The sequence below is a fragment of the Carassius auratus genome, unplaced genomic scaffold (assembly GCF_003368295.1).
Source record: "Carassius auratus strain Wakin unplaced genomic scaffold, ASM336829v1 scaf_tig00016376, whole genome shotgun sequence".
In the NCBI taxonomy this organism is placed as follows: domain Eukaryota; kingdom Metazoa; phylum Chordata; class Actinopteri; order Cypriniformes; family Cyprinidae; genus Carassius; species Carassius auratus.
This window is the reverse complement of record NW_020524671.1, coordinates 134,791-149,785: the sequence shown is the minus strand read 5'-3', so window position 1 is coordinate 149,785 and position 14,995 is coordinate 134,791. Positions and strand designations below refer to the sequence as shown.

At 35.6% G+C, this 14,995-nt stretch overlaps 1 protein-coding gene across 1 annotated transcript; it reads right to left on the bottom strand.

Moving 5' to 3' along the window:
• Window positions 1–211: 211 nt before the first annotated feature.
• Window positions 212–14,714, bottom strand: LOC113075116 (epidermal growth factor-like protein 7). Its single transcript, XM_026247855.1, has 9 exons — window positions 14,518–14,714; window positions 7,754–7,932; window positions 6,863–6,988; window positions 6,671–6,783; window positions 6,475–6,570; window positions 5,864–6,040; window positions 1,500–1,576; window positions 640–814; window positions 212–561 (listed from the first exon to the last, which is right to left on the bottom strand). Exons 2-9 carry the CDS (start codon window positions 7,831–7,833, stop codon window positions 542–544), a joined length of 864 nt encoding a protein of 287 aa, XP_026103640.1. The 5' UTR covers window positions 7,834–7,932; window positions 14,518–14,714; the 3' UTR covers window positions 212–541.
• Between the last annotated feature and the right edge of the window lie 281 nt (window positions 14,715–14,995).

The window sequence follows — 14,995 nt, the reverse complement described above, 5'->3', positions numbered from 1 at the left end:
CCGTAATACACAAATTCATAACCTAAAAGTTAGGTGAATTAAGTTATGAGTTTTTGAATTGCTGTTTGCATGTTTTCTAAATGCATTAATTTTGAAACTATTGTACCTCCATAGTAAAAACAGGGTTTTCTCCAAACTACAGATCATATAAACCACAGATATTCAATTTTGTATACATCATAATATTCTGAATCCACAAACTCCAGAAACCTTAAAAGTTTAAAATTTTTTATTTAAAAACATTTAACAACATGAGTGTTTTTTTTAAAAGATACAATTTTGCATTGTTTTCCCAATAGCAATACTCAGGAGAAGAACATGGACTTATAAATACATAAATTTACATTTCTCCTGACTCAAACTTAAGACTACAGCTGCATTTACACAAATAATTAAATGAAAGAAATACATTGAGAAACATAACGAAACAATCAAAGCTCCAGCTCATGGGCCAGAAAACTCAATTTTGGCCAAACAGGAGTCTTTATTAAGACTTCACAGATATTGGTTTCACTTGAGGATGCAGCCCATCTTTGATCGTCTAGTTTTCCTGGCAGGCACCTAATAAAGATGTTTCTGTTACTTTATCAGTTGAAACGATTGTACAGATAAGTTTCATACACATAAATATATGCTTACAAGCTCCGATACGCTCCTCCAGGAACCCGACCTGCTCACTGAGCGACTCGATTCGGTCTAGTTGCTGCAGAGAATGCGACAGGAAGTTGTTCCTATCAGACAGGAAGCTGTTAGTGTCTCCCACACCATCCAAGGGGAAGAGCGTGGTGAAGGGAGCAAGAACCATCTCTAGTTTCTACAGAGAGAGAGAAATAAATCACTGAAATTATGATTTTATAAATGTCATATAATAAGGAATAGAAAATGAAGTTTAACACAGTAGTTCTAACTGTAACATAAACTAACAATGAACAATACTTCTACATCGATTAATCTTAATGAAAATCTAAAAGATGCATTGTGCATTGGTGGAGAACATACAAGTGCACTGCTGGGTTTTTAAATGAACTAAAATAAACCATAAAAAAAAAAATTCTGAACAAGAACATGCAATGTATTATGCACATTACTGTTTTATCCTTACATACTGCCAGGGTTATGATAAACTATTAAAAATATATATTTATTTGAAATCGCTTTTTAATGGGTTTTAGTTTAATAACAACAACAACTTGGAAGTACTTAACTCAAATTCAATTTAACTAAAGTGAATAAATAAAAATAGGGAATAAAACCTCTATAGACCTATTAAAATCGCACTAATAAAAGGAAAAAACAACAATATTACTAAACCTTCAATTAATGTTTCAGAGCCTGTGATGTGTGAGCTTGACTACTGTTTTTCATTAAACTATTAGAGAGTTGTTTTGGCAAATGCACGACAGATTCCTGTCGTTTGAAGTGTCCCGAGGGTGTGTGTGCGTGCGTGCGTGCGTGCATGCATGCGTGTGTGTGTGTGTGTGTGTGTGTGTGTGTCTGACCTGCTCGAGGAGTTCCACTCTGGTTTTAAGGATCTGAACTTCTTCAGTAACGTTTGCCACCAATCCCAAACCTTCACCTTTAAGAACAGAAGAAATACACACAGAAATTAGAGACGGACCACACACACACACTTACGGAAGCATATGGGTAGCAATATTCAATTTGGAATGTAATATGCAAAATGTCAATGCACTATGTAAAATGACAATGCATTTCTGTATTTACATTTACATTTTCCAATACATTTGTGCAACGTTTGGTGCAAAATGAAAATGAAAAATAATTACATAATTTTCATTTGCCATTTCATACTCCAGTTTTAATATGTAAATTGAAAACTAATTTTAATGCTTTATAAGTTGCAAAATTAAAATTAAAATGTATTACAGAAATGATTAGATATGTCTAACATGTTCAAGCAAAAACTGTGGCAAAATGATAATTTTAATGCTATTTTTCTTAAATGCATTAACACTCACATTCAAGACACTTACGATTGCATTTTCATTCAGTGTCCGGCAATGAATGTAGCAAAATTCAATTTACACATTGAAAATGCATTCTGAGCCGATCACGTCTCTGCCCCCTCCCGCCATGTCAAAATGTATATGTAAATACAAAAATGCATTGCCATTTTACATATTGCATTGTCATTTTGCATATTAAATCCCAAATTGAATATTGCTACCCATATGCTTCCATACACACTGACATTCAGCCTTAATTAAAACCTGTAATGCAGCGCACAACTCTATTTTCATAAATTATTTATTTTTATATATTATTGCTTTAAAAATAGCAGCACTCAATGTGATATATACAAACCTGATGATCAAAATCGTATTCTTCAGTGTGAATTGTCTAAAACAACATAATTTGCTTATTGTAACCTACAAAGAGCACAATATCTGGAACATTTCCTCATGTAATGGCATGTTTCTTTGCTTAAAAATATTAACTTTGTATATTTCCAGGTTAAAAAAACAAATAAATTCTCAGACTTTTGCACCCCACTCTACATGAAATCAGGTCATATTTCATCACACGTTTTAGTAAAAATAACCGTTAACTGTTATTGGATGTTTTGTAAATGGATGTGATTGAGACCCAATCATATCAGAGCTCAGTCCAGTAAGTCCCACCCCTTGGCAATTACTCAGAATGTTTTGAGATCTAACGGTCTAAAAACTAGTCAATGGGTCACACACACACACACACACATACTTGAACAGCGTTTGATTCGGCTGTTTCAACAGAAACGCACTGAAACTCAGGCAATCTGTCCCAGATGTGTAGTGTTATGAAGACACGTGGGAGCCAGTGAGAGCCACTGTGTGTGTGTGTGTGTGTGTGTGTGTGTGTGTGTGATTTGTGTGAGGGTACGCAGTGACCCCCAGCAGTCTGAGTTGGATAGATCTGGAATGTGAGCTTTGGATCGAGCCAAAACCAAAACAGAAACAACAGCTACAAATCGTGTCTGGCGGTGGCCTCTGCATGCAAAATCACCATCATCATACAACTAAACATTCAACTTCCTGTCCTTTTATCTGATGACACTAATGAAGTTATAAACTCAAGGTTTCAGGGGATTCAAGCCCCATAAACTCAACAGAGCATCAGACTAATCTAATGATCTCATGATCTCTCTCTCTCTCTCTCTCTCTCTCTCTCTCTCCATCGTTCTCTGTTCCTTTAGATTTAAACAATTTACCTGAAGAGAGAAAATCTTTTTTTTTCCATTTAAAATACTGTCTTATTTCAGTTAAATGTGCAAAATCAGCAAGTTCTGTCCAACAGTGGACTGAAAACTATAAATGATATACTATAAAACAGAAATTTTATTGGTGTAAACTGAATAAAATTAGCTTGCACCTTGATTTTGTTGAAAGTATTCTGCTATTAGCTACAGGTGTCATCCAAAAAATGAGGACAATAGCCTAAACAGCCTTCACCTTGAGGTTTGTTGAAAGTAATTTGGTATTAGCTATCACTGTCATCAATAAAACAAAATAAAATAATAAATATATATATTTTTTTACATTAATTTTAATTAAACTTTGATTCTTTTTTTAACTGCTGCAACAGTAACTGTAGCAGATAAAGTATTCGGTGTAGACTAGTTCTGATGGTGAATGTGCACTGCTCTAGCTGGTCAGTGAGGCTGATGACAGGTTAGAGTAATCTGATCTCGCACCTTGAGTCCCAGCGGACGTCCCACACACAGATGCTGATGTGTGAGTGTGTGACTCTAGGTCAAACTCAACAACACTAGTGTGGGAACAGAGAAACTAGTGCACAGGGTCACTTAGATGTTTTCAACTAACCTAGGTTCACATTTCCATGACCTTACTACTAGCTTGGACTCAGACATTACTGCTGAGATTTGGAAATGTGCAAACTTCAGGAATGTGTGTTTGGGGTCCGGCCAACGATCTAAATCAGTGGCGATTATTTTAGCCTGTTGCTATGAAACGTGACTATCTCGGCCCAGAGGAAAGTCGGATCCTGCTGTTATTTTAAAATTGCAGACAGAAGTGAAATACTCTAGAGAGAGAGAAAAAATTAAGAAACAAAGACAGAGAGAGGAGAGGAGAGGAGCGAGACCCTGCCAACAGCCTTATAGACACAAGCTAGTTTCAGCAAAGCAGAGAGAAGGTTCTCACAGGGACTTTAGATGCTTCTCAGCTCAAAGAAACGTCACTAGGCTGACATCAGTTACATTTTGCTCTGCACACGGTTGTTCTAATTAAAAATACATTTCATATAAAGCTTATAATAATAAAAAATGATTAATTGAAATAAAGCTGAATTAAGATATAAATATTACGTGAAAAACAACTCAACTCTGACATCTCGTCTTGGCAACTAATTGAAATATTTTTAAGTTAATGCTCTAAAATGGAAATAAATGAAAACTAAAACTGAACTTAAACTAACACTAACACTTAAAATAGATGAAACCTACATAGAAATATTTAAAAGATAGAGAGAGAAAGCGAGGGAGAGAAAATAGGTTTAGTTGTCATATAGACTAACTAAAACTAAAACGTAAAGAAAAAATTAAGCCTAAAAAGTAATATTTAAAAATAATAATAATAATAATGACAAAATCACATAACAAAATGATTACAAATTAAACTAAAGTTCAAATGAATCTGAAAAATTTAATTAAAATTAATTCTAAATATTAATGACTTTAAATAATATTAAAATAATAAATAATATTAAATATTAATAATAAATAAAATATATAATTTTCAAGCAAAAGTGTAGTTGTCTTATTTAATTTTTCCATTATTTCTTTATTTAATTTTTTATTTATAATATTATAATTTATTAAATAATTAAATATTTGTTTTATATAATAAAATTAATTTTTTTATTTAAAAAAAATTATGAAAATAAAACATAGAAATAAAATGTTACCGATGTGTATATAAAAAAAGGACAGGTAAAAATATGGGGGGGGGGGGGCGTATATTGTCAAAATCTGTTCAATAAATATAATACAATCTGTGGAGAGATATTATGCTCATTGCAGCCTGGGCTGCTATTTCTAAGAAAATCAAGTATGAGCTGCTGGATGTTCAGGTGGTCTGAGATGGTGGTTTTGAGGTGGTCTTTCAGACAGATGGTTGGTCTGTATGTTGTCGCTGAGGTCACCAGTCACAGTGCACTATTACTCACGGTACGAGTTGAGAGTGGCATAGCGCGTACCAAAAGTAATAATGAACCGTGAGGCTGGTCAGGGCTCCACCTGCAGGAGGCGCTAGAGGGGAAACACACTCATATACCGTGGTAGAAAACCCCGCACTTACCCACAATCAAACGTTTCTGACACTGTACTGTATTACCACTTAATACCGTTTTTACTTGTGTGTTTTTGAGACCAACACTTTTTTTATGTACTATTCATCAGAAGTTGTATGCAGGTTTAGTCTCTATTCGTTTGAAAGCAGTATGTAAAAAGTGCCGGGATTTCCAGTGGATTTGTGAAGTATGCATCTGTGCATGCGTTTTGGGTTAATATTGCCCACAATGCCTTATGCAGTGGAAAAAGCGGGAATCTGAGACCGTCGTCTTCCCACACTTTCAGCTGCAGAAACGTGGTCAGAAATATGGGGTCAATACTGCTACAGCCGTTTTTAAACTTCTGATGAATTACGGACTAATGCATTCAGATCTACACAAACAGGGATCTGTGGTATTATTACAATGTGTTTAATGTGCATATAATGTGTCCCAATGATTGCATACTTAAAAATATGTAATTTATGTCCTGATATTGTCACAAACAATTGTAGTGTGTCTCTGCGTCAGTACAGGTGTGTCTGCGGCTGGTGATAATGTATGCATGTCTTACCAGCATGGCTTCTGGATGAGCGTTCGTCGCCGGGCCGCGGGGACGGAGCAGGAAGTCTTGAACATGTTACTTCATCTTCAGCCAGACTGAATCCGTCCTGACACACACACCGATAACTCCCCACCGTATTCACACACTTCTGTGAGCAGCGCTGACCCTCCTCACACTCATCCACATCTGAGAGAGAGAGAGAGAGAGAGACGTCTTTTGAAAGCCTTTAAATAATGTTATCATAAAATCTTTTTCCCATAAAGCACATTTACATTGGTACACAATTAAACTTTTCATGACTCCTCCAAACCACATTTTCACAGCTTTTTCTAATTATATAATTATATTAACATATTTGTAGACTTGTGAAATTATTTATGAATGTATTAAAATGTTATATAATTTAAATTACATATATATAAAATAAAAAGTCCTGTTTTAATAATAATATAATAAATAAATTATTATTATTTGTATTATTATTTACTTATTTTTCCAAAAACAAAAAATAGTGTCTATCCATCCATCCATCCATATATATATATATATATATATATATATATATATATATCTGAAGATAGCACATCATTAAATGAACATGAGAGTGTGTTTTTGAGTACCTGTTTGGCAGTATCGTCCCGTCCATCCTCTCGGACACGCGCAGTGATTAGGCCTTACACACCAGCCTCCATTTACACAAGACTGCTCACACACGGCTAGAGAGAGAGAGAGAGAGAGATGTAAATACACACACATACACATGCAGGCATAGATCCACATTCAGAGCTCACGTGAAGCAGTATGACATCCGTTTACCTCGGTTACAGTTGTGTGAATGCATGCGTCGCCATCCCGGACAGCATTCTGGGTAAATGTGTGAACTGGGAGCTGCTCTGCTCACCTGCCTGTAAGAAACCCTGTAGATTGTCCTGGAAAACATACAGTCCGGTGAAACGCTGATACGTTCTGCAGTATAATGTGTATGTTCACTTGTCTTTGTGTTCTTACTTGTACGTGCTACACATGCGGTGGTTTTGGCACATGGTGATGTAGGGTTTGTGTACGGGCTGAAGAAACGACTCTGTGCTGTGAGACACACCACGACTCCGAGCATCTCCAACACACACTCTCCTCCTGATACACACACACACACACACAATTATACTCAACATACTCCTACACCTACGGTTTACACTTTAATTCACTATAGTCACTATAATATAGATTTTTTGCTTTTGAAAGCAGACTTTTATGCTCACCAAGGCCGCATTTATTTGATCAAAATATAACAAAAACAGCAATATTTTGTAAATATTGTTACAATTAAAAATAACAGCCTTTAATTTGAATATATTCTAAAATGTAATTTATTCCTGTGATGCAAAGCTGAATTTTCAGCATCATTCCTCCAGTCTTCAGAGTCACATGATCCTTCAGATATCATTCAGATATACTGATTTGCTGCTCAACAAACATTTATTATTATTATCTATATTGAAAACAGTTATACTGATTAATATTCATGTGGAAACAGATTTTTTTATGATCATTTGATGAATAGGAAGTTCAAAGGAACAGCATTTTTTGATGTAGAAATCATTTGTAACATTATAAGTGTCTTTACTGACAGTTTTGATCAATTTAATGTGTCCTTGCTGAATAAAAGTATTAATATTTCTGTGTGTGTGTTACATACAATGTGGGGAAAGACAACTGCATGGTTCTTTTTGTATCAAAATATTGCTGTCCATAAGTTCTAATTGGACATGAGAGTCTGATGTAATTACCTGCTATTATATGCGTTGACCTTTAACCTTATATTCACCCCTGACCCCTGAGACCTTAGAGAATGAGAAGTGACATTCCCTGACACTGCAGACAAACTGTGTGTGTATTTACCCGCGGTGACCGTGAATCTGAGGCGTGCAGGTCACATGCAGGAGAAACAGAGAAGAGGAGAGCAGCACCGCTGTGTACATCTCTCTCTCTCTCTCTCTCTCTCTCTCTCTCTCTCTCTCTCCCTCTGTCACTCGCTCAGGTGTGTGTCCACCTCAGGTACAACCAACTCTGTCAGCTACCTGAGATAGATAAATAGATAGATAGATAATCACAATCATAACATTAATTTCAAAGTAATATATATATTATTATTATTATATATAACAGAAAAAATACACATTTAAAATAATATATAATACTAACAATGATTTATGATAATAATAAAATGCATATGTTCTGACTCCTTTAAGTTGAAAATGAGCACATCAGAGCACAGTATTGTCCTCACCTCAGATCTGAGCACTAAACTAGTATTTAGGAAATGTTATTTATGCTGTAACAGCTGGATCCCATCATACATACGACACACAACTGTTCTTCAGCCAGACATGAAGAATTAAAACATGCATTTATAACCATTCTCAAAAAGCACACAGTTATGACCCGTTTCATGTTTCAACATGAGAGAGTGAGTGCACTTTTAAAGGCGGAAGATTTGAGACAGTTAATCATCATTAAGAAGTGCATTCGTTGCAAATCACAGTGGACTGAGATGAGCATGGTTCTGAGAAATGTGTGTATTTATGTATATGTTTGCACAGACTTACATTAATAACGATACAGATGATTTCAAACTAAGATCACTCAGATTATAACTCATAATGCAGCTAAAATTAGTGTGGTTTCATTTGGGTGTAATGAAGACATATTTCTGTGTTTCCATCTGTAATGTGAAGATTTCAGGTTATACAGGTATTAAATATTATTTTAATAAAAACATGTTATTAAAAACATGGCTTTGATTACTCAAACACACACATGCATGTACAAATCTCTATTTCAGACGATAAATGAGACTTGGCAAAGCCAACTATATTAAAATTCATTTCTCTGACCATGTACACACACGTGTGTTCTCTCATCTTGAACAGCTTAAAGTAATCATTAGGTTATTTCTACTTTAATGAGTTCAGGTTTAGAGCAGATCTCTGTGTTACCCTGGGAGCTTTTGACAACAACCCTAAAGCCGCAGCCATTATATCTACCACACCTGTGTATGTGTGTGTTTGTGTGTGTGCTTGAGTAACTGCACTTCCTTTTTAGATTTACTTCAGGTAAAGTGTATGTTAGCGAGCAAAACTTAGTGAGTTTATTTGTAGAATTTAGAAAACTTTCCAAATGTGACTAACAAAACCCAATTAGAGATTTATAGACAGCTTTGTAAGACATGACTGCTCTCGATGTAAAGTTTTCTTTTAAAATTCGAAGATACTACATTTTGACTAAATGCTAAGGCAGAATCAAATACAATCCCAGAATGCACTGCAAGAATCTCAAATACCACAACATACCCGTGTGAAAAAGTGTTCTTAATAGTATTAAAAGTTTACAAAATTTTTAGACAAAACAAATTAAAATTGAACCAAGTTTTTTGAATGAATTTTTGTTTTGAGAATTGTGTTCTTAGCTTAGCAACACACTAGCATCACAGAATGAGTCTTGTTGATGAGTGTGAATCCTCGTTTCTGTATGTGCGCCTGATTGTGTACTAGCAGATTTGTTAAGATAACACTTTCCGCAGCACTGGAGAGGTTTGACATCAAGCCTAAGGTTTGTGTGTCAGATAGTGTTTTCATATGTCTGCAGTTTGAGCTGGCCGGCCCACCACAGAGCATCCAACACCATAATGAGACAGTGGTTTAGGGCTTTCATACTGATCTCCTGCCAGACGTCTAATGGTTTCTACAGGTCCGTACCTACAGGCTGGTTCAGTTACAGACACTGTATATCTGTACAGCTCTCCCAATTGTCTCCCACAATTCTCAGATCGCCGTCAGATGTAAACACACACCACGTGTCGTATGTAAATGCTGCCAGATCTCTGACTCTGACTGTTTGAGCCAGCGATGTGCGTTGCACAATGTGCATCGTTGAAAACAACTCCTGTTTACATTCCCGCGGTTGTGCAACACCAACTGATTTACAGTAAATGAGTCTCTCAAGCAAGCTGAGGGATGATAATTAGCTATTAAAAAGTTAAAGGAGTAGTTGACCCCAAAAAAATTACTGAAAAAGTATCCTCAGGTCATCAGAGATGTAGATAAGCTTGTTTTTTAACCAGATTTGGAGAAATTTAGCATTGCATCGCTTGCTCAGCAATGGATCCTCGGTAGTGAATGGGTGCCGTCAGAATAAGAGTCCAAAAAGATGATAAAAACTAAATCACAATAATCCACAAGTAATCCACACCACTCCAGTCAATCAGTTGATGCCTAGAGCAGTGAAAAGCTGCATGTTTGTAATAATAATAATAATATATATATATAATTAATTAAAAAAAAAATTAAATTTTTTTTTTCCATTTTGGGTGAACTCTTCCTTTAAAGAAGAATTAAGAAAATATATAATGGTGCAAACTTCCAGCATTTCCATCGACATCATTAAATCACAATCACACAGCTACATGTGAACAGTGCAAAAAAATACAGTGGAAAATGACTCGTCTTGTTTTCTGAACAGTTTATCAAAATTAAGTGAGTTTATGCTTAAAACAGGAACAAATGCTGTAAGTTGCAGACATTTTAGTTATTTTAAACATATATTTATCTTATACATATATTTACGTTTTTAAACATATATTCACCAGTTTGGATATTTTATTTTCCTTTTCAAGTAAATGCATCTTAATTTAAGATTTTTAGATATTTGCAATGGCAAATAAACAAAAAAATAGCAGTCTGTATAATTCTGTATGTGTGTGAATATAATTAGAAAGTGTACATTTAAACAAAATGCCAAACCACAAAAAAAGTCTCAAAATAAATGGAAAAACTGTATGTCAACACACATCGGTGTTTAGATCCAAATCACTGCATACAAACACAAATAACTGCACTGCTTAGACACAGAAACAGTTATGACTAATGGACAGTGGTGGACAGTAACGGAGTAGATTTACTTCGTTACTGTACTTAAGTACATTTTTCAAGTATCTGTACTTTACTGGAGTAGTTTTATTTTGAGCAACTTTTACTTTTACTTCACTACATTCCAAAGCATAAAATCGTACTTTTTACTTCACTACATTTCATAAAACATATCGTTACTCCCTATAATATATCACGTGCTCCGACACTCAGAAGCGGTGTCTGATTCATCATGAATGAACTGAGTCTTTTCAAAATAAACCTTTAAATCGGATCGCGAATCGCACCAAACGATTCGTTTACGAATTAGAATGATCCGATTGCAGCTGTTCTGGAGTCGACCACTCACTGATTCAAATGAACCGTTTAGTGCGCGTCTCCAGAAGTAAGAACCGTGAGATCTTGTGAGCGCGCGTGCGTCTGACGTTGCTAAAAGTAAGTTATGTCGAAATTTTGGATTAATTATTGTAACTGAAAATCATATTTAGGTCAAAACTGTCAGTTGTTTGGGAACTAAATCCGTTGTAAAGAGTGATCTGTTTAAGCCCACTCAAATGCTCGAGTGCAGACGATGCAGACACATCAATTTTAGGTAAAACAACAACAAAAACCTTAAAACAACACAGATTAAATACAATAACTCATGCATGTTCAAATTCACCGCTGCCGTAATGTTTACAGTTTTATTAAAATGTCCTTTGTGACGTCTGTTTTTATATTGTTTATCGACAGTAACGTTATACATATGTATATTGTTTGGATTAACTAGACGAGTAGACAGACATGAATGGTCATCGTACTGAAAATAAGTAAATATTGTTAGCTGACGCTAACTGTCTAGCTAACAAGCTTGTTGGTGCAACAAGCTTATATATATATATATATATATATATATATATATATATATATATATATATAAATAAATAGATTACATCTGGTTAGAAAAGAAAGGATGTGATGTTCAGAACATGGTAACTACAGTAATTATCAAAGTGGGAAGAGATGCACCCCGTTTGGCCTGGGGTGTTTTTACACCACAGACAAGATTTGAGAAGGAAAAAATCATTATGAATTTTATTTTATTTTTTTTTTCTGTAAAATGTTCTTCCTAACTTCAGGCCTTATTATCATGTCATATATACAGTACAGACCAAAAGTTTGGACACACCTTCTCATTCAAAGAGTTTTCTTTATTTTCATGACTATTAAAATTGTAGATTCACACTGAAGGCATCAAAACTATGAATTAACACATGTGGAATTATATATGGAATTATATACATGTATAACAAAAAAGTGTGAAACAACTGAAAATATGTCATATTCTAGGTTCTTCAAAGTAGCCACCTTTAGCTTTGATTACTGCTTTGCACACTCTTGGCTTTCTCTTGATGAGCTTCAAGAGGTAGTCACCTGAAATGGTCTTCCAACAGTCTTGAAGGAGTTCCCCGAGAGATGCTTAGCTCTTGTTGGCCCTTTTTCCTTCTGTCTGTGGTCCAGCTCACCCCTAAACCATCTGGATTGGGTTCAGGTCCGGTGACTGTGGAGGCCAGGTCATCATCACTCTCCTTCTTGGTCAAATAGCCCTTGATGCCTTCAGTGTGACTCTACAATCTTCATAGTCATGAAAATAAAGAAAACTCTTTCAATGAGAAGGTGTGTCCAAACTTTTGGTCTGTACTGTAACTTTGATGTTCTGTAAAACAAACTTTAAATTACTTTGTTCTTATTGGTGAAAAACAGATGGTCAACTCTCTCAGGTACATCACAGTGTAAGCTTCACAGTGAACATTACTCTCATCAGCGTAGTCCATATCAACAACAAAAATATATCTTGACTCCATATAGTGGTTATTTTGGAAAATAATCCCAGGTATTTTGAGCAGTAGGATTATAAAAAAAATGTGCTAATATAAAATTAAATTAAGTAGCCTATGTAAAATTGCAAACATTTATCTTGCAGTACTTTTTTACTTAAGTACATAACAAATTGAGTACTTTTGTACTTTCACTTGAGTAAGATTGAAAAAGGAGTACTTTTACTTTTACTGGAGTAATATTTTACCATATGTATCTGTACTTTTACTCAAGTACTTGATTTGTGTACTTCGTCCACCACTGCTAATGGAGGGCAAGCGGTTAGTGTGTTGCTTATATTTAGAATGGAATACTACACTGCATACTATTTCTTAAAAAGTTACATTTGAAACAAATGCAATATATCGTGCAATGTCCATTTGTAATAGTATTTTGTTAATTTTTTTCAAAAAGCAATTCATCACACTGGAAACGGAAGATAATGGAAAATAGTATTCTGCAGTGTCCATTTTAGTTATGCAAGTATTTTACTCAAACTATGCATAGTATGCATGCTGCATAATTCAAATAGTTAAAGTGGTATATGATTCTGATCACGGTTTGTAAGTACAATATGCAGTCTGTCTGCTTTAACTGTAAATGACCATCGGGTGGCGCTGTTTCTCTTCAACATTATATGCGACCATTCACAGATTCAAGTGTTGATCCAGTTCAGACTAATCTAATTATAATTATAGTAACACACACATAATGATCTGTACTAATCAAAAGCATGCGCAAATAAATAATAATGAAGTGCATGATGCATGCATGAATTTACATAAACGATTTAAAATATAAAAATATGTGTTACTCACTGAATCACTCCTGTCCACGAGACTAACAGCTCGTGCGTGGATGTAAAAGGGGAAAGAAAAAGACTGGTCCCCCGGCGCGTCCTAAAAACAAAGTTTCCCACCAAACTCAGAGGACGGGGCTTGAATAATCTTATAAATAGTCCAAAAACACGCATATGCCCAAACGCGCACTGGCACGAGACTTGCAGTTCCTGCGCGCGCCTCCCGTGGCTCGGCTCTCCGTGTTTAGGAGTTTTTTTTTTTTTTTGCACACTCAGTTCTCTCACAACTGTCAAAGCGTGCAGGGGGGTAACCACACCACTACTGCCACTCCTTCACCGGGACGTCCCGGGAGAAACACTCACACAAGAGCTCACGGGAGACCCTTGCGCCGCGTGACGTCAGCGCTGCTGGAATTCACCCGCAGCAGCTCAGTTTACCGGGTCACACACCGAGAAATAAAGAGGAAAGTGAAAGAAAACAGAAAAAGGAGAAAAGCAATGAAGCTTTAACCCTTTCTGGCCAATATACAGTAGTTTAAAAGATGGCACATCAATAAAGAAATACCAAAGCCTACTTATATGGCCTACACAAGTCAAACATTAAGAAACACGAGACTGGATTTATGAATAGTTAAATGCTTGAAATTAGGTTTGTAGACAAATACGAATGCCTAAAATGCTTATGCACGTCTCTAAGATTAAACAAGTTTATATATTTGTGTGTGTGTGTGTGTAAACAACTGTATTTTATATATTATAAAACATTTAGGGCCTCACCAAAAAATCACACTAAAAACTAACATAAAATTTGATAAACCATTTGTCTACATTTATTTATTTTTAATTAATAGCCTATATACAATTAACTTCCATAAGTTATGTCTTTTTTTAATTTAACGAAATTTATTTCATTATTTTAATGTATTTTTTAAGTGTTTCTAAAAAAGACTAGTTATGAAACTTAAAATGATCACTCATATGGGATTGTAGGATATATGAGCTACTGTTCAATGGCGTACCGAAAGTGTAATCAAAGAAAATCCCCATGCCAATATAATTTAAACACAAGTTGACACACTCACCCTGTTCATAAAGATCACGTGATGTCGCGCTGAGCTCGAGGCCATTCGATCCACCTGTCGCGCGCTCTGACGCGCTTCTCTATCGCAAACATTTCTTATAAACTCTTCTTTTCTCTGATAAAGAGCACTGTACGGTCAATTCCTCGATGCTCCCGTGATCCGACTGGCGAGGAATGAGATGCTTTTGGGCGTTTTTCTCCTGCTTTTTATTCCGCGCTTCCTGTGGAACTCAGGAATTGGACGGACAATCCCAAAGCGGAAATCCTGCAAGTGTTTGGAGCTGATAAACCCCTCTGGCCTGCACAAACACCCCCCTCGTGATCCTCAAGTCCCTCTACGGGTAATCACGTCTCTACCGGACCACAAACACACTGATGATCTGGAGAAACAGCGCGAGTACGGCCCTGTGATTTAACTACAATATTTACAATATTTACCCGAATATGAGTGAACGAAAGTGACAGTAAAGACCTTTACA